The sequence below is a fragment of the Caretta caretta genome, chromosome 4, assembly GCF_965140235.1.
Source record: "Caretta caretta isolate rCarCar2 chromosome 4, rCarCar1.hap1, whole genome shotgun sequence".
In the NCBI taxonomy this organism is placed as follows: domain Eukaryota; kingdom Metazoa; phylum Chordata; order Testudines; family Cheloniidae; genus Caretta; species Caretta caretta.
Window position 1 is genome coordinate 28,840,384 of NC_134209.1, and position 26,559 is coordinate 28,866,942.

At 40.8% G+C, this 26,559-nt stretch overlaps 1 protein-coding gene across 6 annotated transcripts in view; it reads right to left on the bottom strand.

The window, feature by feature from the left end:
* The window catches only part of WDFY3 (WD repeat and FYVE domain containing 3), a 306,761-nt gene that overhangs the window by 178,241 nt on the left and 101,961 nt on the right, over positions 1 to 26,559 (bottom strand). For all 6 annotated transcript variants that reach the window (XM_075127477.1, XM_048848044.2, XM_048848041.2 and 3 more), the window contains exons 4-8: positions 22,181 to 22,304; positions 17,612 to 17,721; positions 14,660 to 14,821; positions 12,899 to 13,091; positions 9,141 to 9,327 (exon numbers count right to left, since the gene is read on the bottom strand). In XM_075127477.1, coding sequence (XP_074983578.1) covers positions 9,141 to 9,327; positions 12,899 to 13,091; positions 14,660 to 14,821; positions 17,612 to 17,721; positions 22,181 to 22,304 — 776 coding nt within the window. The remainder of the gene's footprint in view (positions 1 to 9,140; positions 9,328 to 12,898; positions 13,092 to 14,659; positions 14,822 to 17,611; positions 17,722 to 22,180; positions 22,305 to 26,559) is intronic.

Sequence of the window (26,559 nt, forward strand, 5' to 3'; positions counted from 1 at the left end):
AGACAAGCCATTTACAACACACACTTTGCTTCTCTACAAAAGAAAAAGGACACTAAACTTTCTAAACTACTACATGCCACAAAGGGCCACAGCAATGGTTCCCTCAACCCACCCAGCAATATTGTTAACTTAACCAACTATACTCTCAGCCCAGCAGAAGCAGCTGTCCTATCTCGGGGCCTCTCCTTCTGCCCCTCCACCCCCACGAACATGACACAGTTCTGTGGTGACCTAGAATCCTATTTTCGACGTCTCCGACTCAAAGAATATTTCCAACATACCTCTGAACAACATACTAACCCACAGAGACCTCCCTACTAACATTACAAAAAGAAGGATTCTAGGTGGACTCCTCCTGAAGGTCGAAACAGCAGACTGGACTTCTACATAGAGTGCTTCCACCGATGTGCACGGGCTGAAATTGTGGAAAAGCAGCATCACTTGCCCCATAACCTCAGCCGTGCGGAACACAATGCCATCCACAGCCTCAGAAACAACTCTGACATCATAATCAAAAAGGCTGACAAAGGAGGTGCTGTTGTCATCATGAATAGGTCGGAATATGAAAAAGAGGCTGCTCGGCAGCTCTCCAACACCACTTTCTACAAGCCATTACCCTCTGATCCCACGGAAAGTTACCAAAAGAAACTACAGCATTTTTCAAGAAACTTCCTGAAAAAGCACAAGATCAAATCCGCACAGACACACCTCTGGAACCCCAACCTGGGATATTCTATCTACTACCCAAGATCCATAAACCTGGAAATCCTGGGCGCCCCATCATCTCAGGCATTGGCACCCTGACAGCAGGATTGTCTGGCTATGTAGACTCCCTCAGGCCCTACGCTACCAGCACTCCCAGCTACCTTCGAGACACCACTGACTTCCTGAGGAAACTACAATCCATCGGTGATCTTCCTGATAACACCATCTTGGCCACTATGGATGTAGAAGCCCTCTACACCAACATTCCACACAAAGATGGACTACAAGCCGTCAAGAACACTATCCCCGATAATGTCAAGGCTAATCTGATGGCTGAACTTTGTGACTTTGTCCTTACCCATAACTATTTTACATTTGGGGACAATGTATACCTTCAGATCAGCAGCACTGCTATGGGTACTCGCATGGCTCCACAGTATGCCAACATTTTTATGGCTGACTTAGAACAACGCTTCCTCAGCTCTCGTCCCCTAACGCCCCTACTCTACTTGCGCTATATCGATGACATCTTCATCATCTGGACCCATGGAAAAGAAGCCCTTGAGGAATTCCACCGTGATTTCAACAATTTCCATCCCACCATCAACCTCAGCCTGGTCCAGTCCACACAAGAGATCCACTTCCTGGACACTACAATGCTAATAAACAATGGTCACATAAACACCACCCTATACCGGAAACCTACCGACCGCTATTCCTACCTACATGCCTCCAGCTTTCACCCTGACCACACCACACGATCCATTGTCTACAGCCAAGCTCTGCGATACAACCGCATTTGCTCCAACCCCTCAGACAGAGACAAATACCTACAAGATCTCTATCAAGCATTCTTACAACTACAATACCCACCTGCGGAAGTGAAGAAACAGATTGATAGAGCCAGAAGAGTTCCCAGAAGTCTCCTACTACAGGACAGGCCTAACAAAGAAAATAACAGAACGCCACTAGCCGTCACCTTCAGCCCCCAACTAAAACCCCTCCAACGCATTATTAAGGATCTACAACCTATCCTGAAGGATGACCCAACAATCTCACAAATCCTGGGAGACAGGCCAGTTCTTGCCTACAGACAGCCCCCCAACCTGAAGCAAATACTCACCAGCAACCACATACCACACAACAGAACCACTAACCCAGGAACTTATCCTTGCAACAAAGCCCGTTGCCAACTGTGCCCACATATCTATTCAGGGGACACCATCATAGGGCCTAATAACATCAGCCACACTATCAGAGGCTCGTTCACCTGCACACCCGCTAATGTGATATATGCCATCATGTGCCAGCAATGCCCCTCTGCCATGTACATTGGTCAAACTGGACAGTCTCTACGTAAAAGAATAAATGGACACAAATCAGATGTCAAGAATTATAACATTCATAAACCAGTCGGAGAACACTTCAATCTCTCTGGTTACGGGATTACAGACATGAAAGTTGCAATTCTTCAACAAAAAAACTTCAAATCCAGACTCCAGCGAGAAACTGTTGAATTGGAATTCATTTGCAAATTGGATACAATTAACTTAGGCTTGAATAGAGACTGGGAGTGGCTAAGTCATTATGCAAGGTAACCTATTTCCCCTTGTTTTTTCCTAACCCCCCCTCACAAGAGTGATGTAGTGGTGGGAGTCTGCTATAGACCACCGGACCAGGGGGATGAGGTGGATGAGGCTTTCTTCGGCAACTCGCAGAAGCTACTAGATCGCACGCCCTGGTTCTCATGGGTGACTTTAATCTTCCTGATATCTGCTGGGAGAGCAATACAGCGGTGCATAGACAATCCAGGAAGTTTTTGGAAAGCATAAGGGACAATTTCCTGGTGCAAGTGCTAGAGGAGCCAACTAGGGGGGGAGCTTTTCTTGACCTGCTGCTCACAAACCGGGAAGAATTCGTGGGGGAAGTAAAAGTGGACGGGAATCTAGGAGGCAGTGACCATGAGTTGGTTGAGTTCAGGATCCTGACACAGGGAAGAAAGGTAAGCAGCAGGATACGGACCCTGGACTTCAGGAAAGACTTCGACTCCCTCAGAGAACGGATGGGTAGGATCCCCTGGGGGACTAACATGAAGGGGAAAGGAGTCCAGAAGAGCTGGCTGTATTTCAAGGAATCCCTGTTGAGGTTACAGGGACAAACCATCCCGATGAGTCGAAAGAATAGTAAATATGGCAGGCGACCAGCTTGGCTTAATGGTGAAATCTTAGCGGATCTTAAACATAAAAAAGAAGCTTACAAGAAGTGGAAGGTTGGGCATATGACCAGGGAAGAGTATAAAAATACTGCTCGGGCATGTAGGAATGAAATCAGGAGGGCCAAATCACACCTGGAGCTGCAGCTAGCAAGAGATGTTAAGAGTAACAAGAAGGGTTTCTTCAGGTATGTTGGCAACAAGAAGAAAGCCAAGGAAAGTGTGGGCCCCTTACTGAATGAGGGAGGCAACCTAGTGACAGAGGATGTGGAAAAAGCTAATGTGCTCAATGCTTTTTTTGCCCCTGTCTTCACTAACAAGGACAGCTCCCAGACTGCTGCGCTGGGCATCACAACATGGGGAGTAGATGGCCAGCCCTCTGTGGAGAAAGAGGTGGTTAGGGACTATTTAGAAAAGCTGGACGTGCACAAATCCATGGGGCCGGACGAGTTACATCCGAGAGTGCTAAAGGAATTGGCAGCTGTGATTGCAGAGCCACTGGCCATTATCTTTGAAAACTCGTGGTGAATGGGGGAAGTCCTAGATGACTGGAAAAAGGCTAATGTAGTGCCAATCTTTAAAAAAGGGAAGAAGGAGGATCCTGGGAACTACAGGACAGTCAGCCTCACCTCAGTCCCCGGAAAAATCATGGAGTAGGTCCTCAAGGAATCAATCCTGAAGCACTTACATGAGAGGGAAGTGATCAGGAACAGTCAGCATGGATTCACCAAGGGAAGGTCATGCCTGACTAATCTAATCGCCTTCTATGATGAGATTACTGGTTCTGTGGATGAAGGGAAAGCAGTGGATGTATTGTTTCTTGACTTTAGCAAAGCTTTTGACACAGTCTCCCACAGTATTCTTGTCAGCAAGTTAAAGAAGTACGGGCTGGATGAATGCACTATAAGGTGGGTAGAAAGTTGGCTAGATTGTCGGGCTCAATGGGTAGTGATCAATGGCTCCATGTCTAGTTGGCAGCCGGTGTCAAGTGGAGTGCCCCAGGGGTCGGTCCTGGGGCCGGTTTTGTTCAATATCTTCATAAATGATCTGGAGGATGGTGTGGATTGCACTCTCAGCAAATTTGCGGACGATACTAAACTGGGAGGAGTAGTTGATACGCTGGAGGGCAGGGATAGGATACAGAGGGACCTAGACAAATTGGAGGATTGGGCCAAAAGAAATCTGATGAGGTTCAATAAGGATAAGTGCAGGGTCCTGCACTTAGGACGGAAGAACCCCAATGCACAGCTACAGACTAGGGACCGAATGGCTAGGCAGCAGTTCTGTGGAAAAGGACCTAGGGGTGACAGTGGATGAGAAGCTGGATATGAGTCAGCAGTGTGCCCTTGTTGCCAAGAAGGCCAATGGCATTTTGGGATGTATAAGTAGGGGCATAGCGAGCAGATCAAGGGACGTGATCGTTCCCCTCTATTCGACATTGGTGAGGCCTCATCTGGAGTACTGTGTCCAGTTTTGGGCCCCACACTACAGGAAGGATGTGGATAAATTGGAGAGAGTCCAGCGAAGGGCAACAAAAATGATTAGGGGTCTGGAACACATGACTTGTGAGGAGAGGCTGAGGGAACTGGGATTGTTTAGTCTGCAGAAGAGAAGAATGAGAGGGGATTTGATGGCTGCTTTCAACTACCTGAGAGGTGGTTCCAGGGAGGATGGTTCTAGACTATTCTCAGTGGTAGAAGAGGACAGGACAAGGAGTAATGGTCTCAAGTTGCAGTGGGGGAGGTTTAGGTTGGATATTAGGAAAAACTTTTTCACTAGGAGGGTGGTGAAACACTGGAATGTGTTACCTAGGGAGGTAGTAGAATCTCCATCCTTAGAAGTTTTTAAGGTCAGGCTTGACAAAGCCCTGGCTGGGATGATTTAATTGGGGATTGGTCCTGCTTTGAGCAGGGGGTTGGACTAGATGACCTCCTGAGGTCCCTTCCAACCCTGATATTCTATGATTCCCCAGATGTTCTTGTTAAACCCTGGATTTGTGCTGGAAATGGCCCACCTTGATTATCATACACATTGTAAGGAGAGTGGTCACTTTAGATAAGCTACTATTAGCAGGATAATGGGTTTGTGTGGAGGGGTGGGGGGGGGTGAGAAAACCTGGATTTGTGCTGGAAATGGCCCACCTTGATTATCATACACATTGTAAGGACAGTGATCACTTTAGATAAGCTATTGCCAGCAGGAGAGTGGGGTGGGGGAAGGTATTTTTTTCATGCTTTGTGTGTATAAAAGATCTTCTACACTTTCCACAGTATGCATCCGATGAAGTGAGCTGTAGCTCACGAAAGCTTATGCTCAAAAAAATTGGTTAGTCTCTAAGGTGCCACAAGTACTCCTTTTCTTATTTCCCATTTTGTATTCATGCAATTGAGTATTCCTTCCTAAGCTCAGTCGTTATTGAATTTCATCCTATTTATTTCAGATTATTTCTCCACCTTTTCAAGATCATTTTGAATTCTAATTCTGTCTTCCAAAGCACTTGCAACTCTTCCCAGTTTGGTATTGTCCACAAACTTGATACGTGCACTCTCTATGCCATTATCCAAATCACCTATGAAGATACTGAATATAACTGGACCCAGGACACATCCCTGAGGGACCCCACTGAATATGCCCTTCCACTTTGAACCATTGATAAACACTGAGTATTATTTTCCAACCAGTGCACCCACATTATAGTAGGTTTCTCTAGGCTATATTTCCTGAGTTTGCTTCTGAGAAGGTCATTATGTGAGCCAACATCAAAAGCCTTACTAAAGTTGAGATATAATGGCTAAATAGAAAATATTTAGAAGTTGCAGTCTCTCTTCATTATTTACCAGTAGGAAAAAAACTGCACTACTGAGCAAACTGTAACAACCTCAAGCACAGAAAACATCTAAAGCTTTCTCAGAGATTCAGAAATTTTAAACTTATGAGGAAACATCATGATTAAACTATCTGTCCTCTTGCATAACACAGGATTTTGCCCATACTTCTAGCATTGAGCTCCATCTCTTGTAGAACAAAAGCATTTATTTCATAAGGACATTTAAAAATTAATTCTAGAAGCATGAAACTAAACAACAGACATATGTCTAAATATGTTGCCATTAAAGAAATTTGCAATTTTCTTACTAAATTTTCAAAGGGGTAGACATGACTATGTTGATGGGAGAGATTCTCCCGTCGATATAGTTCATCCACCTCCCCAAGAGGCAGTAACTGTGTTGTGGGAGAAGCCCTCCCATTGATACACCACTGTCTACGCAGGGGGTTGTGTCAGTATAACTATGTTGCTCTGGGGTGTGATGTAGTTATACAGATATAGGTCTGTAGTGTAGACCTGCCCTCAGTAATAGTCACTACTGCACCTCAACAACAGTAATGTATCTTGAGTTTAAGTTAATAATTAATAATTATTTTAGGATCATTGTTCCTAATTATAAAAACAAGGAGTTTGGTGGCACCTTAAAGACTAACAGATTTATTTGGGCATAAGCTTTCGTGGGCTAGAACCCACTTCGTCGGATACTTGACCCCCAGATACTTGTTCCTAATTATAGTATTTTCTCTTTTAATGCAAGATGTAAGAGGGTAGAAGTTACATTGTTTAATTTCAATAATGGTTAATGCTAACAATTTAAAAATAAAAACATAACTCATTCTCCTGTTAGACCACACACAAATAAAAAAGAATACAGACCATCTCTCTCACCCCAACTGTATTACAGAAGAAAGCAAAGCTTTTCATTTATTCTTCACTGTTCTGGGATTCTAGTTTACCTGTTTTATTAATCCGCTCTTATTCAAGCTATCAAATTTCTCTAAAGTGAAATATTTTCACACTATTTTCCTCCACCGAACAAAAATTTCAGGAAGACACCATAGATCAGGTGGTAGCAGTGATTCTAAAGTTTTCCGTGATTCATGACTATAAAAAGTTGAAAAGAAAATGTGGCTTAGTTGCTCGCCTTCTTCAGAAACTAAGCCTTATGATCCAACAAAGGCACTATTTCCAGAACCTGAGTAGACTAAAGTCACAAGAGAGATCTCCAAACCATACCTCTTATACAGGAACAAGCTGCAGCGTCATTGTGTTAAGACTAGAGATCAAAAGCATCAGTGACCGTGGAACCCTATCACATAATCAGGACCAGATAGAGAATGTATGGTCAAGCAGAAAGAGGCTTGCTGTTACTGAAGTTCCTTTTCAAAAGGAAAATGATCAGTCTAAAAGTGTGGTTTACACTGAAAAATGATATTTAATAGCATCACAAGAGGAGGTTGGGGTTGTTAACATGTATTTTGTTTCAGTGACTTCCTTATCAAGTTAGCTCAGTTTAGAAAGCAAAGAAATAAGTTATCAGTACTGAAAATTCATTGTGGAATCTAACAGTCAATCTGAGTTTTTTTTCTAGGTATCATAACACAATGAATAAAGACTCATAATAAAAAACGGGCAGACACTTCTGGTGCGCCAGCCAGAAAATATCCAACTCTCTTTGTCACAACTTCACTAGCTCTGCAGCGCTAACAAGCAAAAATTACTTAAAATGCTATTTTAATTGGAAAAGAAAGCAGATGTGATAATATACACAAGGAAGAAAGACAAATCTATTGAATAAGATGCTGCTATTTTTATGTAATCTTTTCCTGATGTAACTGCACTTCAGTTTCACTGAAAATTAAGTATATTCTAGAAGAAAGTTTTTAATTGCAATGGGCTTTTCTAAGACTCTGTTTATGACTGAATCTACTGAAAATGATTAATTTTGTGATACTGCTAATGTGAGAGGTTAAAAGGAAGAGATCAAACAAACATTTACACTAGAAGAACAATCATAAGGCATAAAGTTAGCAGCATTGGTGCAGGGTAGACAGCTTTTGATTCTTTCATTGGGCCTAAACACTTCACAAACAAGGCTATACCTTCTTCATGATGCCCAAGTTCATGCAGCAGAAACAGCCAATGTAACTGAAAACTTCAGTCAAAATTGTCATTTTGGGTGCCAAAAGCTTGAGAACTATATCTCTACGTAAGTACCTAAAATAACGGGCCTGATTTAGTGAGGTGCTAGCATCTACAGCAGGGGCTGGCAACTTTTGGGACGTGCTGGCCGCTGCTTCCCAGGCCAGGAACGGCAAACCGCTGCCGCTGGGAGTTGCGAGGGGCCGTGCCTGCGGAGAGTCAATGGAAACAAAATGTCGCACGGCCCGCCAGCGGATTACCCTGATGGGCCGCATGCCAAAGGTTGTCGATCCCTGATCTACAGCTTTTACTGAAATCAACTGGAGCTTGGCTGCTTAGCACCTTTGAACATTAGGACAGTTATTTAGGTTCACAATTCTGGATTTTAGTGCCTAACTTCAGGCACCAAGTTTGAAAATTGTAGCTTTCATTTTCAAATAGATTTGGCTTTTTTATGGCAATACATGCTTCTTACAATCTGAACTTCCACACAGATTGGCACAATAGGTGGAGCTTGCCTTCAAAACAAATAGAGATGGTTTGCAACTGCAGGAGCCATTACTGATTTCTGAATTTTCTAACTGAGCATATGAAAACAAATAAAAGCATATATAATGCTTCCTAATAAAATGTTGTTCATGTAGACAATTTTAGTTTTATGACAATACTTTCTAATGTACTAATAAAATTAGTATAGTTTATTTTGTAAAAAAAATGAAGTTTTAGTAACAAGACCCTTCATGGCAGCACTCTGCTGTTAAAGCTTTCTGTCTTGCAAGGTTCTACTATCATTGCAGATTAACTGGAATGCAACACACAGAAAAGGAAATAGAAAACTATTTTATGTATTATTTGTTTACTTTTTTGTTTACTGCCTTTTATTTGCTTAGCTAATTTGCACAAGCCATAATGTGTATCCCAAAACTTGCTGGCTTGTCCAAACTTTTTAGTAAAGATTTTAACAGATGCCATAACAACATCTTATAATTAAGGGCTGGGATGTTAGTGTGCACCAAGCCACAGTGTGAATCTACAGCACACTAACTTGCTATGCAGTAACATCCCGTGTGGACACTGTTACAGCACTTTGACATACTCCCATAACAGTGTCAGGATCATTATCCCCGTTTTGAATAAACTTATCATTTACAATATCCTCATTGCATTTTGTTAGATCCTAAAAATGGATTCAGGTATATTAATATACTCTCCATCCGTTAGAGAATCTGTTGAGAAAAAATATTATTTGCATACCTGAGCAAGAGATCACACAGGAAGTTATATCCTTGCCATATCCTAAAATCATCCAACAGTGTTTGTGATACATCACTGGAATCTTTGAGAAAGCAAGAAAGCCCAGCAAACATCTCAACTATTTCTAGGGGAGAAAGGTCATCAGATTGCTGCATGTTCTGAACACAGGTGGACAAACATTCTTTTTCTGTAAGGACACAATTAAGAAACAGTTTTCCCCCATCATTATACATATTTAAAAGCATCATTTCTGATTTCTAAAATATGCTTAGAAATGAAGTAACAGTTACTGTAACAGTTTATCATCACACAATATTTAAAGGGACACTGAGCTTGAAATTGAGCCAGTTTCAGAAGCAGCTTCAGGATATGTCTAAACTCTAGTCCTGTTAACTCTCCCCCATCTCTCTCCCCACACCCTTCACTTTTGTCTTACAATCACATTTTCTTATATTTAAAGAATAGGTGAATATTTTTCTCCCTCCTATTGCTGTATGGAAATCCTAACTAACAGACACTACAGAGAATAAAGTGAAATTGACTATATGCATTAAAATAGAGCAATTTATTTTTCACTTGAATCCCCTTTAGTCATAATAATCTTACATATTACAACATAGAAAATTTCAAAAGAGAAGTATGACTTTTAATGAAGCCCCTTTAAAAATGTTTAACAGCTCCATGTAGCATTTATCAAAACCGTCGAACTATCCAAGGAAGCAGTTCTCTTTAGAAAGTAAAAGTCGATTAATCAAGAGGTTAAATACCAAGCATGTTGATAAAAACCATTACACACTTATTCCCAGAAGCTAAATCCAGAAGGGGCCCAGCATACATTTCATTTATTTGCACTTTAAATTTTAATATAATGAAAATAAAACAAAGATTGAATTTACTATTCTGAAGTAAAATGTTAAAGGAAAAAAACCCTGACAAATTACAATAAATTATAAAATATCTTCCTTTCTCTAGGTTGTTAAAAAACACTTTTTACTATTTTACTGACTCTAGAGAAAACCCTTAGTGTTGTCTTTTGCGATATGCTTGGATACGGTATCCTATGTCTTCTTTCATATTGCTATTCTGGCAGGGAAATAGTGTGGCTGGACCTTCTGCATGGCTAAGGATCCTTGAACACAAACAGGGCAATAAGTCTTATTTCAGCTCCCATTCTGCAGTGACATAGAACTGGGTATTATTAATCCATATTCACTTGTCACATGGAGAAAACTTGACCAACAGCTGCCCCATATTTGTGGCTAGATTTATGGGTGCATTCTTTATTTCACGTGCCTTGCTTCAGTTAGCCAATTCTTAGCTCACCATCACCTGGCAGATACAGAATATCTTCCTAGGTGGGTACATCTACACTGCAGCTGGGAAAGAGCCTCCCAACTTGGGTAGACAGACTCACACTAGCTGACCACCAGGTAGCACACAAAAAATAGCAGTGTGAACATTGTGGCTCTGATGGATGCTTGGGCTAGCCATCAGAGCTCAGACCCAAGGAGGCAGGAGGGCTTGAAAGCCCAAACTGCCAGTCAAGCTGCAACATCCATCTCTCTCTCCTAGCTGCAGTGTGGATTTTCAAAACAGGCATTCAGAAAGAACGTTCCTTAAAGCATTATCTTGGATGACATTACACAAAATGTTATATATCAGACAGACCACAGATCACGTAATTCCCTTCCGAGACACTGTCATCTTTTAATCAGGTTTATGGTCATGAACAGGTTCGGTTCCAAAAAGAGACAGTAGAGACTTTTGGTTTTTTTAAGGCTGATACATGATTAATTATTTAAATGATAAAGAACACTACACTATCAATGGTGTCAAGTATCGGGGGTAGCCATGTTAGTCTGTATACACAAAAACAACCAGAAGTCCGGTGGCACTTGAAGACTAACATTTATTTGGGCATAAGCTTTTGTGGGTAAAAAACCACTTCTTCAGATCTGTGGTCTGATTGATATATAACAGATGCATCTGAAGAAGTGTTTTTTTACCCACGAAAGCTTATGCCCAAATAAATCTGTTAATCTTTAAGGTGCCACCGGACCCCTTGTTGCACTATTAATGTCTCTCTTAATATGCCAACCAGGTTATACCATGCAACATGCTATCAGTAAAACAACAGACATTGGTACAATCACAAACTAGACGTCATCTTCTTTTCCTGCCACATTCACCAAAAAGATACATTATGGATGTAATTGGGAACAATTGTCCCCCCTTTGAAGTCATATTTGAAAACGCTTACCACTGTTGCCATTAGGCTCCTTACTTATTTTTTGTCTTTGAAAGCAAAATCAGAAACTCATTTGGTTCTGGTTTTTTGTTTTCTTTTTAGGCTGAGTTGGGAGTCTTCTGTAATTTGTGAATGGCTAGCGTGAGAAACATTGAAGACCAAACTTCCTGTAGTGTTGCATGGGATATATGGAAGCAGGGTTACATATTTGAAAAGCTGCCAGCACAATTTCACAGAGAGTCTTAAGAAGACGTTCTCCAGGGAATATTCACAACCAACTTAATGTTACAGATTGCTAAAAGATGCTGTGCCTGCCTCTCCCACCCCAATTTAAAAATTTAATTTATTTTAAAAGATTATCGCATTTGAGAGCTACTCCCTATAATTTAAATGATGAACCCTGGCAGAACCAGTATGTACTTTTATACTACTAACTAGTGTTTTTTTGTTTGTTTTTTTAAATGCACCAGCTCAATGTTGGGAATACATGTGTCCATCCTTCTGCCTAGTTCATCTGCATTCAAAGCTGCTGCCATGCATGTTAATCTATCTACTGGGTGGAGAATCTTTATGGCTTGGTCTGACAAATTCCATATCTGTTATATGATGGGCTAATAGCAATCATTGCTGGTCACAAACATTGCCATTTGAAGATCCATTAGGGATAACGTGAAGATGGTGTGCAAAACCATGGAAATCACGACTTACGCAATGGAACCACCTGGAGAAGTTATACTTCCATGGGCAACAGAGCTATTATTTGTGCTGCTTATCTCAGACAAGGCCAAAAAAAGATATGACTTTGCCTCATTACCTGGATGTATCTGAATACTCTCTCCATATTTGTTTGTTGGTGAGATTACACTGGTTGTTTTAAATAATGCACTGTTTACCTTACGGCAGCAGCTTTCATGGATCTCTCTGAATGTTCAGACAGAGCCTGCAGAACACAGGGCACTGGTTCCCACTCCTTGTGTCCAGCTGAGTTCACAGATGTCCAGGGACTTTATTTAAAAGTAGAGTGGCTGTACACCAGCTGGAAATGAGAGACACCTAGCCTGCCTGCCTCCACAAGGGGCTACTGCTACATCAAAAAGCAGGTGATAAATAGGAGCCACCCCTCAGAAACTGATGCCACCAGCACCAGTTACAATAATCACAAATAGCTTCTTAATATTACTTTTTCATGTAAGCACCCTCTTCACTAACATGTTCCACACTGTGAAAACATTTGAGAACCTGTGCTCTGCAACATTAAACTGAGGTGTGGAAAAAAACCTCAGATGACACCATGGGAAGTTGGTTTATGTACAAGAACCTCTCTAATCTTATTACAGAACAATTCTGATGACATTATTTTAACCTTAAGTCTACAGATGTACACAAATATTCTTAAATATTCCTAAGTACATTAGTTTTTGCTATATTACATACAGAAACTACAGGATGAAGGAAGTAATATATAAACTGGAACAAAAGAATAAAAACAGTATCTCTTTAAGATACACACCATGAATGTATTTCACTACATTGACACTAAGGCCATGACGCGATATGGTCATTAGTACTTCCCCTGCACTCTTCCTCCAAGGCAGATTACAGGGAGGGCACCATGAGGTTATTGCACTAAATAAAAGCTGGAGATCATCCTTCTGAGCCAGTTCTTCTGCCGGGGACACAAAACTGCACAATTTTACTAGGATCTGAAACAATAAGGCATTCAAATTATTAAAACAGCACAGGGACAGTAAAATATTTAACAGCAGAACTCTGTTCATTGGTACTTTTACACAAACTGATCAAAAAAAAAGATCATCCAATTAGAACTGTTATGTTCATTAGCAAAGTAATGTGCAGTTCTTTACCTTGCATATTACTTCCTGAATAGCCTTAATTACCTTCATCCATGTTAAATAAGACTAAGATTTGGTCTTCAAATGTTCATGGTTATTCCACCCCTCAGGCCCATTAAAACGTAATGAATAGGGCTAAACTAGCAGACTACTTTAAGTGTTTTATGCTGCCATGTAGGGATCAGAGTTTGAGTCCTAAATATGCTCCATGAATGCACTGTCTGCCAGAGACAGAATTGTTCCCTAGATAGCATGTTCAACTCTTGCAACAGGAATAGAGGTGTTAACAAGCTAACCACCCTAATGCTTTCTAATGCATGAAGAGCACTGATTGGATGGGATGGGAAGAGCGGCATCCATGCCTCCTTGGCCAAACGAAGAGCAGGCAAATCATTGGGGCAAGTAAGGTTACTTAATATGGCTATGTCTTCAGTGCAGAATTAACTTGGATAATCAACACCCTGGGTGTATCTAGTCAGATATTTAAACCCATAATGCCAAACCTAAATTGTACTGTGTGCCAAAAGGAGTTGAGGGAGCACAGCACCTTGCACAAAAGAACACTGGAGCTAGAACAGATATATCAACTGACATATAATTGTCTATCAGCATCTGATTATAAACTAACATAATACAACCCTTTCTAAGGTTAAAAAAATATGCCGTCTACCCTCTTCCTTCCATTGACAAACAGAGTGAAGATAATTGTATGAGCTATATAAAATGCGGCGGTAAAATCCATCTTTATTTCTTTATTCTTATTATTTTGTGGGAGGGTTTCAGTTAAAGCGGTGAAGTTAAATTCCAAGTCAAGTACACAGACTAAACTGCAATAAGTTGACTGATTCGTTCTGTTCTGCTGAAAAGGACTTAAATTAAGTCATTCAGGAAAGCCACAATAGTGACTTCCCTTTCCTGCCACACAAAGGTGATTTATTTCCCTATTAGAAATAAAGGTGGCATGTTTTTAAATAATCTTCTAATTAATATCAGTGCTGCTGATTTTTACTGTACTTACTCAAATGACTGTCATGGCTAAAGACATAAGACACGACGGGGGGGGGGGAGGGCGGAGGTAGGGAGAGGAGGAGGAGGAAGTGGTCTGCATGTCATCCTTCTTAAGCAGCCCAGTACAAGTGCTACACTCATTTGTGAAGACAAAATATTTTCTGAGAAAAAAAGTACTCAATCTCAACTCTGCTGGCAGGGAAATTCATTTTGCTAACAGCCAGCTGTCTCTGTTAAGAAACAGAGACAAAAAAACTTCCATGTATGAAGTCACTGGCTCAGATCAACAGCAATTTCTGGAGATACCAGATAAAGCCACCTCTTTCCATTTTTCATACCGCCCCTTCTTAAAAAAAAAAAAAAGAGAAAAACGTCTGTCTACATACTCAACACCTATATTTTCTTTTTACCTGTACAAAGACTTTCTGTAGTAACGTTCGGCGCTCTGCTAGAGGTAGCTCATTCTGCGCTCCTCCAACTACCTCAGGCACATGTGGAAGGTCAAAGAACAGATATAGACATTTAACAAGCGTGGAAGGCACCGACATCGTCGTCATGCAGTCCACTGTTTTCTGAAAAACAGAAAAGCCAGTAACATTTCCCCATATTGTAACAGTGAATTTTTTTAAAATACAACATAATTTTCTTTTAAATTCAAGGTATTCTGTATTGTTTGAAAGAATGATTTAATTATGCAAATTATTGCCTTTAACGGAAGTCACAGAGATAGAAGCTTGCATAAATTTATAGGAAGGAAAAGTCAAAGTTTTAACAAGCATCCAAACTGCTGTACCGATGAATGATGTATTCTTCAACATTTTCAAAACAGGAAAAAAAAAATAGAGGAAAAACAAGACAACACTCAGAGAAAGGTCTAAATATATCAACAGTAATAAAATAACCATTAATTATTCATATGACAATAGCACATAAATGCTTCAATTAGGATTAGAGTCATTACTTTACACAGAGGAAGACAATTCCTACCACAAGACAAGACAACAATGTAACAAACAGTAAGAGAGAATGGAGGACAAAAACAACAACGATAAAAGCATAATTTACATCAGCTTGATAGATCTTAGCAATTACAAACTATAAAGCTTTTTAAAATAATGTAAAGATCAGCAATCCCCTCAGGCCCTCAATCTAGACCTCATCAGTTGGATATTTCTTGCAGTCATCATGGAAGTGTGATTGGATTGGAAGGAGAAGGTATTGGCTTTACGTTGTTTCATGCATACAGAACAGCGTGGAAGAAAATGTGAAAACATCTGGAGGAGAATGGAAAAGTTGGGAGGTGGGGTCTGGTATTATTTGTAAAGTAGGTAGGATGATTTGGTAAGATACATGAACAGATAATCAGGGAGCAGAGAGAAGACAGCATGCAATTGTCCAGTGTGTCAGAAGGCCAGCCAGCAGAGCCACAGTAATACAGCTCATGGTTGCCTTTGGCTTCACTATCTCTTTATATAGTGTGGCCTCCATGAATGGAGTACTGTTTATTCCCAAATTCTTTGTCTTTTAAGATGCTCCAAGTAGCCTGCAAAGATATCCATTTGGGACAAAATCAAATTCCACATGCTCTGCAGGAATCAGCATACTGAATGCAGATAGCCCTTAAATACCCCAACTTAGAATTAACAAATTTAATGATCATACACAATTCAAGAGTATGGAAGGATATAGAATAAGGATAAGAGACAAGAACAGTTGGTCAAGGTGCCATCAGCATCTCAAAGACTAATATCTGTTACGGATATCTTAGGTTCTTGCATGTTCGTACAGACTTTTCTTTCATCTTCACAGTGAGATCTTAGTTTGGTAGCAAAGATCATTCTATTCTTCTCAAATATTCCTAACTATTGTTTTTCAAAATACACATTCCCCATTATAGGTGGTTAGATAACAAAAAAGATTTACATATATTTTTCCTAGTAAGCACAAGGAGTTCACTCCACTGTTATTCATGGGACCAAATTATTAATTGTTTCTGAGTGTTCAGACTGCTGATTTATCAGTGAAAATATTCCCAAATTCCAAAGGTTTCAAAATATAAAAGATTTTTTCCAAACTAATCTTACCAGAAATGTATTTTCTTCTATTTTAATTGTCTCTATATAGGTCTACACTATAAAGCTGCACCACTTTGATGAAGACGCTCTTAGCCAACGGGAGAGAGCTCTCCCATCGGCTTGCTTACTCCGAGGTGGCAGTTAGGTTGGTGGGAAAAGCTTTCCTGCTGACACAGAGCTGTCTACACAGGAGGTTAAGGTTGGTATAACTACTCCACTCCAGAGTGTGGTTTTTTCCACACCCCTGAGTGACACTGGTATACCGAAGTGTGTAGTGTAGACCTTACCTCAGTTTATCCAGTCATGGAGAATAAACACCACCACGTGATTTACAACTTGCATAGAGGGTGAGTTAGTGCATGGAAAGCTGGGGTGTAAATCCACAAAATATTAGTGGACCAAGAACCAACTACCTGCACTAGCAGGGTCCATAAGCACTAGAAGTTCCCTAGTGCTCTTTGACCTACTTCCATTTGAAACAAGAGTAGGTTAAAGTGCAAGGAAGAACTTTTAGTGTGCAGAAGCAGGGTCCACATGGACAGTTAGTGTGCTGCAGATTTACATCCCCACTTGCAGCAAACTAACTCTGTCCAAACAAGCCCTTAGAGGATTAGTTATGCACTACCACAAATAATTAGCAGGGAAACAAACACTTCATGAACAACTTATAGGTTGAAATTTGTTCACCAACTATTCAGTGAATATTTTAAAACTTTCACAGAAAATGAGATTAATTCAATAAATGATGCATTAACAGAAAATAATTTAAAAAAAAATTCACGGTTATTTATATCTTTAACCAAATCTAGACCCCCAAAGAGATCATCATCAATACCTGGTCACAAGAATTTGTTTGGTTTTTGCTTCTAAAGTAAAGAATTTTTGAGTTATTCCAGTTTTAAAATGATTTTAAGGTGCAAAAAGCACTTTTTAGACTCTGTGAAATTTCTCTTAAGCCACTTCTGATTTATTACTTCTTTACCTAAAAATTATTTTACTGTGAGCTAGGAAAAGACATAAATTTCAGCGCCAGGGGACTTTTTTTAGGCAACTTCAATTCATTACAGCATCACTCCAGAGACACTATAATAAAATTAAACCTCAATATAGGAAGGAGATGTAAAGGACTTTATGACCTGTAAGCTTTGGAATTAGCACACTGTTCGATGTTCCCGGGGCCCCTTTTCACATGTGCTATTTAATGAGAAATGCTGCAATCCTGAAAACATTATTTTGGTTAAAACATTCTTCCTGCTTTGGTTTTCATTATCATAAAGAAGAACTAACCTGACCGGATGAAGCTAGTAAATTTATTGTAGTGAGCAGCATCCAACCTCTACTGGCTTCTTCACTTTGATTGATCTCCAGGAACTGGACTATGGCACGACTTGCAGCCTCTGTTGAAAAAAAGCAAGGCCAACTACGTGAACACATGCAGCATGGAAAGTGGATCTTCTTTACAAGCACCACACAGAATTTAAGTTAAATTCTGAATTTTCCAGTGTGAGTACATTCAAGAGTGTAGTGATTGTCTGGTTTCACCCATGTAGCTGCTATTGGGGCATTTAGTGCACTGGATGAGGTACACCACAAATGCACCATGAATCCAATGATTTATGTGATATACATCAATGACATTTTCATCCTCTGGACAGACGATAAAAATGATGAGAGAGAAAAACACCACATCACCTGTGGGTGAACACTTTTCACAAAGCAATCACTATATCAGACCTATCAGTCCTCATCTTCAGAGGAAACCTGCACAACACTTTCAAAGGACGAGCCTGGGAACTTCAATTCATAATTTCGCTAGATAATAAAAATCATGGGCAGAATGGAGACACTGGATTTATGGCTTATTACAACCATCTATAACCTATATAACTATAACCCCAGCAGCTTTGCCCCCCCTCCTTTTCTTCCCTATGACTGGAGGGGTATTAACAGGCTACTTCATCTTGAATGGTCCCTTGAAATATTTGTTAACTATTTATGGTAAACAATCTGTTCCACCTTGTATTTAGCTGTGACATCCTGAGGTCTGGCTTATACTTCGCGAATACAGACTAACATAGCTGCTACTCTGAAATCTGACACCTATGTCAGTACTACTTCGCTCATGGGTGTGAAAAATCCACACATCCCGAGCAACCTAGTTATACTTACCTTAATCCCCGCCCTGTAGACAGCGCTATGTCAACTGGTGAGCTTCTACCACCTCTTGTGGAGGTGGATTAACTACACCTCTACCCCAATATAATGTGGTCCTCAGGAGCCAAAAAATCCTACCGTGTTATAGGTGAAACCGTGTTATATCGAACTTGCTTTGGCCTCGACCATTTCCATTATTAATACAGTATTTCACACAAGAAGTTTTATTCTTGGTTTTGTTTTAGAAAGGGCGCGTCTGATGTCATCCTTCACATCAAGCCTGGGGTCGGGGCTCGCAGCCGCACGTCCCTGTCAGGGTCAGGGCTTGCAGCCCGGCACAAGGGTCAGGGTCGGGACTCACAGCTACACGCCGGGGTCAGGGCTCGTAGCCCCGCAGCTCCACACAGGGGTCGGGGTTCGCAGCCATGCGTCGCAGTCAGGGCTCACAGCCTGGCGCAGGGTTGGGGCTCGCAACTTGCAGCCGCATGCTGGCCTTGAGGCTTGCAACCCCCCACATAACTGGGTCGCAACCCCCAGTTTGAAAAACAATGTTGTAGACTCTGTCACTAGGTTGCCTCCCCCATTCAGTAAGGGGCCCACACTTTCCTTGACTTTCTTCTTGTTGCTAAAATAGCCACAAGTCTTACTTGATCCAGGGCTGGTGAAAAAGAGACATGTAAGAACACTGAAATTTTCCATTTAAATAATTATTTTACACAAAGAGAAAGATTTATTTTCACATCTGCTCTATGCATTTAGGCATCTGCACCTAACTTTTAGAACTATACACAAGTCAATCAATCGACTTGTAGATCTAATATACTTAATAATTATACATTTCTACACCTCCTGCAAGGGTATAAAGTAAAGGAAGTAATTGGCAAGAATCCAAGTGATACATATACACTACTTTAAAAAAAACAAAAACAGACTCCTCAATCTTCAAAACCAAATCTTTTCATTTACAGTCTACATACACTGAAAGTCAAGAGAAAAAGGGTCACAGCAGTCCTTCAACAAACCAATTCTTAACCTGTTCACTACTAAACTGCAGCAATTTAAAAACAATAGTAAATAATGGAGGAAAGTAAATGTGTTCTCAGTGTGGCTAGAAAGATTTTGCATGTGGATGTAAATGGTGTATCAACATTACACAAAGGATTCTAGTTAACGAATTTTTTAAATTATTTTTTCATGCAGCCTTCCCTACTCTGACTTCCCTGTTCATTTTAACACTTGTAAAGAAGGAACTAGTAATCCATTGTCCATGGATAACATTTTTCCACATTTACTGGCAACTGACCATCAAAACTGAGTAGAGAAAATACGAAGTGGAGTGCTTTTAGAGGCACCCCTACCTTTGCACATTAATTCTATTTATATAAATTTTTAACATCAAAAATATGCATTGAAAGTGTCAACAAAAGGTGAAGGTTCTTCTGAAACCCTTAACCACAACTCACAATCTCTAGATTTAAAGTAACATTAAATAACAGCATTTTACTGATGTAGTAATTCTGGCAGAGCTTAGCTGTATTGTCTTTAGTTAAATAAATACTATGTAACAGATTTCAGATCAAAGTCTATTCCATAAAGAACTTCCCCAAATACAAAATTGAAATGAGAATATAAAACCATGACTTAGCATGGTTGATCAGAGCCCACCAAAAGCAAGAAATACAGTACGTCATAAGTGCGCTTTACTAATCCATGCATTTTATAATTCATTTAAAATAATGTCTGTCTCCGCTTTGCGCAAGATAGTAATAAACAGACTGGTATTGTGAGGTCTCCATTATTTTTAATACACTGTAGTGAGGTACTTTCTCTACTACCTGTGATGCATTTTTTGTTTGTTCACTATGTGCAAAATTTAGTTATTAGTGTAGTTCAGTGTTAGTTTGCTGATGCACTATAGCATTCTGTATTGTCTATGAAAAGTCAGCATTAAATACTGGATACAAAAATCTACAAACCAAATAGCATGCAAATAAGCCAAGTTCCATTTATACAGACAATTGTTCAGAACTTTTATAAAAACAGATAAAGCAATTTCAATTAACTAAAGGCAAGATTAGTACAGAGTTTTACTCAAAACACGCGCACACACTCCCCTCCCTTTTAAGGCACCAAATTTCTCTTAAAATCATTTCTTCTCATACCTCAAAGTGTATAGATTTTTACATAACATATACAATAATATACAACTAACAGCTTTTATTGATCTACAAGCGTGTTTACAAACCAAATTCTCTCAAGATAAACATGCATAACGTCCACTGAAGTACCAGACTCATCAAAACTCATAGAATCTTGGAAATTTAGGATTGGAAAGCAGTTCAAGTCCAACCCCTACATGCTGAGGCAAGACCAAGCAAATCTTAAACATCTGTGGCAGGTGTTTGCCAAACATGTTCTTAAAAACCTACAATGATAGGGATTCCTCAACATCCCTTGGTAATCTATTCAAGTACTTAACTACCCTTACAGTTTTTAGGAAAATCTTTCTATGTAACCTAAATATCCCTTGCTGCACATTAATTCTTGTCCTACCTTCAGTGGACATAGAGAATAACATATCATACACGGGGGGAAGGATAGCTCAGTGGTTTGAGCATTAGCCTGCTAAACCCAGGGTTGTGAGTTCAATCCTGGAGGGGGCCATTTAGGGATCTGGGGCAAAAATTGGGGATTGGTCCTGCTTCAAGCAGGGGGCTGGACTAGATGATCTCCTGAGGTCCGTTCCAACCCTATGATTCAGTGATTCAATGACCATCCTCTTTATAACAGCCCTTAACCTATTTGAAGGCTGTCTTCTTTTCTCAAGTCTAGGCATGCCCAGTTTTTTTTGTTTTTGTTTTTTTAAAAACCTTACCTTATAGGTCAGGTTTCTAAACTACTTATTTTCATTGCTCTCCTTTGGATTCTCTCTAATTCCACATTTTTCTTAATACACAACCTTGGAATCCTGTTGCACTTAGCCATTTGGAGTGGATTACTGTAACTCAGTCTACCTGAGAAACAGAAGGAAACTGCAGCTGGTCCAACACGCAACACCCCACTTCATAAATGGAACAGACCATAAGAGCATTTAACGTCAGCACTCTGCAATCTGCACTCTCTCTTCATTCACCACCAGATCCAAACTGAGATACTGGTCCTCATCCTTAAAACATTGAAAGGACAGGATCTTTTCTCTCTGTGCTGCCGCCACTCCCTCAGTACCACCAGAGACACAAATGAGCCTTAGCAGATAACACATGGTAACGCTATCAGAAGACAGAAACAGAGTCTTCTCAGCTGTGAATCGCCTGCTAGGCAACTCTCAGAGGAAAGCAAGAAGAGCTCAAGACTTCCCATATTCAAGGTACAATATAAGATTCACCTCCATGCAAAGCCATTTATCAAACAGAGCAGAAGAGAAGCATGGCAACATTTTTCTATGTCTGAGGATTTTTGTCTTATTTTGGAATGAACTTGCTATTATCTTGTGATAATAATTAGCTACGGTGCTTTAGAAATGCTTTTAGAGATAACATATCTGAGTGTAAAAACCTATAAATACATGCTGCACCCTCCCAATATTCATTTTATAAGCATCCATACAGCTCTCACAGAAGAGAGCTCATTGGCACATTACTGACTTCTCTGGAATGCACAACACACACTTTACAAGGCCCAGTCTGTCACCCCATGCACTACCTGTGGACTTATTTGATGCTCTCCGTCGAATTTCTGTCACCATCAATCGTGATACTTGTGTAGTAAACTGGAGGAGGTCAGAGAATTTTTCTGTCATTGTACTTGGAGGAGCATTTCCAAACACCTAAAGACAAGAGAAAACAGATTTTGTAATGTGGTAATATCTGTTGAAGTTTTTCACTTGCAACCAAATCTCTTTTACCATTAGGAATTTAGCACACAATTGAACAGAAGTTTTTGAATTCAACACATTGTGTTAGATCAGGGCGTGACAAATCCGTCTGTCCCGGTGAATAAGCAGACCAATTTTGTCAACTTACGAAGAATCTGAACACCCATTTTTTTTTAAAAAGTTAAATTTTTACCCCTTATGGTTGCAAAGTTAGCTTTCTAAATATGAGTGAAGCCAATGGAGGGTTGTGTTCCTGAGCCTGCTCCACTATCTTTAACACTGCTCAGAACTTTCACTCTGATACAGTTTTTTAACTTGCCAATGCTCTTTTCTGTTTCTCTTCTGCTATTCAGAACTCTAGGCAGCAATAAAACAGAAGTACTGAAACTCAAGTATCACATTAGCTTCATGATGCAGCACTTTGGGAAGAGACAGGCACTACAGTTATTCACGAGAAAGGAGGACCCAAGAAAAATGGAAGCTAGCAAAGAAGGGGTAGACCTCTTCTCTTTGCAGCAGCAGTGAGGTCTGAGGGAGGACAAAAGTGAGGAGGATGCCTATTACTTGCACTAGTTTGTAAGCTCTGCAAAAGGAAAACTAGAAATGTCAAAGTCTTCCAGTTTTGATGCCTAAACTCAGACACTTATGGCCTCATTATTCAAAGTTGCTAAACACGTACACCTCCCACTGACACGAATGAGAACTTCAGGTACACTACACATCTGAAAATCAAGCCATTATCTCTATTTTCTAGGCATTTAAATAACCATGCTCTGATTTTCCCCTTGAATATAAGGGGTGTACTGGATGTTCAGTCCTTTTGAAAATGAAGTTTTATTCAGATGCCCAAAACAAGGGCTATTTATCTGGCACTGGAGTTCTTTGAGATGGACTCTTCATATTTACACTCTTGGGACAGGCACCAGTGTAGCAGAACAGTGGAATCTTCTGTAAGTAGTGTCTGCTAGAGCACTCATGCACCCCTCTTATGCCTCCCCTTAATGTTCAAGTACGTTCTGAAGGTGAGGCTATAAAAACCGAGAAGCAGCAGCAACTGCCACCTCAGTTCCTTATACCGCTACTGCAGAGCATAGATTAACTTAGGGTATGTCTACACTAAGGAATAAAGTCGAATTTATAGAAGTCGGTTTTTTAGAAATCAGTTTTATATATTCGAGTGTGTGTGTCCCCACAGAAAATGCTCTAAGTGCATTAAGTGCATTAACTCGGCGGAGCGCTTCCACAGTACCAAGGCTAGAGTCGACTTCCGGAGCGTTGCACTGTGGGTAGCTATCCCACTGTTCCCGCAGTCTCCGCTGCCCATTGGAATTCTGGGTTGAGATCCCAATGCCTGATGGGGCTAAAACATTGTCGCGGGTGGTTCTGGGTACGTGTCGTCAGGCCCCCGTTCCCTCCCTCCCTCCGTGAAAGCAAGGGCAGACAATCATTTTGCGCCTTTTTTCCTGAGTTACCTGTGCAGACGCCATACCACGGCAAGCATGGAGCCCGCTCAGGTAACCGTCACCCTAGGTCTCCTGGGTGCTGGCAGACGCGGTACGGCTTTGCTGCACAGTAGCAGCAACCCATTGCCTTCTGGCAGCAGACGGTGCAATACGACTGGTAGTCGTCCTCGTCGTGTCCGAGGTGCTCCTGGCCACGTCGGCTGGGAGCGCCTGGGCAGACATGGGCGCAGGGACTAAATTTGGAGTGACTTGACCAGGTCATTCTCTTTAGTCCTGCAGTCAGTCCTATTGAACCGTCTTATGGTGAGCGGGCAGGCGAAACGGACTGCTAGCAGTCGTACTGTACCATCTTCTGCCAGGCAGGCAAGAGATGAGGATTGCTAGCAGTCGTATTGTACCATCTTATGCCAGGCAGGCAAGAGATGAAGATGGCTAGCAGGCGTACTGTACCCTCTTCTGCCAAGCAGCCATGAGATGTGGATGGCATGCAGTCCTTCTGCACCGTCTGCTGCCAGCCAAAGATGTAAAAGATAGATGGAGTGGGTCAGAACAAGAAATAGACCAGATTTGTTTTGTACTCATTTGCCTCCTCCCCTGTCTAGGGGACTCATTCCTCTAGATCACACTGCAGTCACTCACAGAGAAGGTGCAGTGAGGTAAATCTAGCCATGTATAAATCAGAGGCCAGGCTAACCTCCTTGTTCCAATAAGAACGATAACTTAGGTGCACCATTTCTTATTGGAACCCTCCGTGCAGTCCTGCCTGAAATACTCCTTGATGTACAGGCACCCCCTTTGTTGATTTTAGCTCCCTGAAGCCAACCCTGTAAGCCGTGTCGTCAGTCACCCCTCCCTCTGTCAGAGCAACGGCAGACAATCGTTCCGCGCCTTTTTTCTGTGCGGACGCCATACCAAGGCAAGCATGGAGGCCGCTCAGCTCACTTTGGCAATTAGGAGCACATTAAACACCACACGCATTATCCAGCAGTATATGCAGCACCAGAACATGGCAAAATGGTCCACAGATATCCATGGATTTGCAGGTCAGAGATCAGTTATGGCTGGATTGAATTTACACAGCAGTACGCCCTAGAATATGACAAGCTGAAAAGTCGGATACATGAGACCAATAAGTTTATGAGACAGAAGAAAAGGAATGTGTCTTCAGCACAGAAGTAACAAAACGTGGATGCACATGAGGTCATCAAAGGAAAAAGTGAGGGGAACATAGGCAGAACTCAGACTTCTACAGAGACAAAAGGAGAAGAGCCATATCAAAGATAAGGCTGAAAGAGCAGTCAGAAGAATTAACAGAGAACCACGAAAGGAGAGGCCCACAAAAACAAAGGAAAAGAGATGTCCAAGAGAAGGAAGTGATCAACACTAATAAAGGCCAAAGAGGATAAGGGTAAAATCAAGGACCAGACAGTTAGCCAGGGAGAACCATTTGAGATATTAGTAACAGAGGTTCTGGGGAGAGGAGAGGGCAGCAACCAAACTGAAATGGATTTTAAGAGCACATTCCTTTCAAAGAGATTGGAGTCAGTGACTAGTGTAAAGGAGACATGATTACAGGGAGAGATGAGGAAACAGAGACAAGAAGCAGAAGGAGCTAATGATGGATTTTGTTATTTTTCTCCTTCAAGTCTGCAAGGTCCCGTGCAGAGACACTGAAGACAGCTTGTTGTCTGTGTCTACACACAATTATTGTAGCTGGTTTTAAAAGAAAGTAACAGTTAATTTAATCAGCAATAGAATTTCTAGATAAAACAATGTACCATCATAGTACTCAAATCGAGTTATGGTACGGATCAGGAAGGAACTTTCTCCCCCACATGTTTACAACTAAGTGATTCATCATGTGTATAAGATATTATTTACTTTTTAAAGTATCACCTACTGATGGATCACAGATTTATTAGTATTACAGTAGCACTTACAAGCTCCAACCAAGATCAAAGCTCCATTATGTTGGGTATTCTACACACATAGTCCATGCCCAAAAAGGTCTTATAACAAGATAAAAGGTGGGCTGTGAAATGGAGGCAAAGAGAGAACTCGGCCAAGCTCACATAGCATGATCAGTGGCAGAGCTGGGAATAGAACCCGGGGAACTAGATTGGGACTCAGGAGACCTATCTACTTGATCATGCTACTTAATAGGTCCATTCAATATTACAAATCCTTTGTTCCTGAAAGAAGAGTGTGTTGTATGGCAGCAAACTGTGGTGCCAATGTGTAAACTGCCTAGAAAACTACATTAAAGATGTATTTTGACATTGGTTTGGTCATTCTAAACAGCATGTAACCAGTTTAATCACACTGTACAAATGAAAACCTTTAACAAGCCAATTTTAGGTTATTTTATTTTTTTGAGTTTGATAAACAACTTTTCTTTTCAGGCTTGCTTATTGAAATGTTTGATCTTCAATTTGCTGATGCTTCCAATCCTCCCTAATAGTATATACAAGCATATACCTGCAAAAAAACCCAAACAATTGCATTCCTAGATCTCTCTCTAGTGGATAGGTAGTACTATACTTCAGAAATACATGGTGCCCTCCAAAGTACCTGAAACAGTCCTCAAAAGAACTACTTATATTAAAGTAGCACAATAACTGAGTGACAAAAGACAAAAGGTTATAAAGAAAACCTCTCTGGGCTGGGGACTTGGGTTTTTCCAGTGTAATGTGGCATCACAACTGGCACTGGCAACTGAAAGAAGTGTCAACATCAAGTGAATC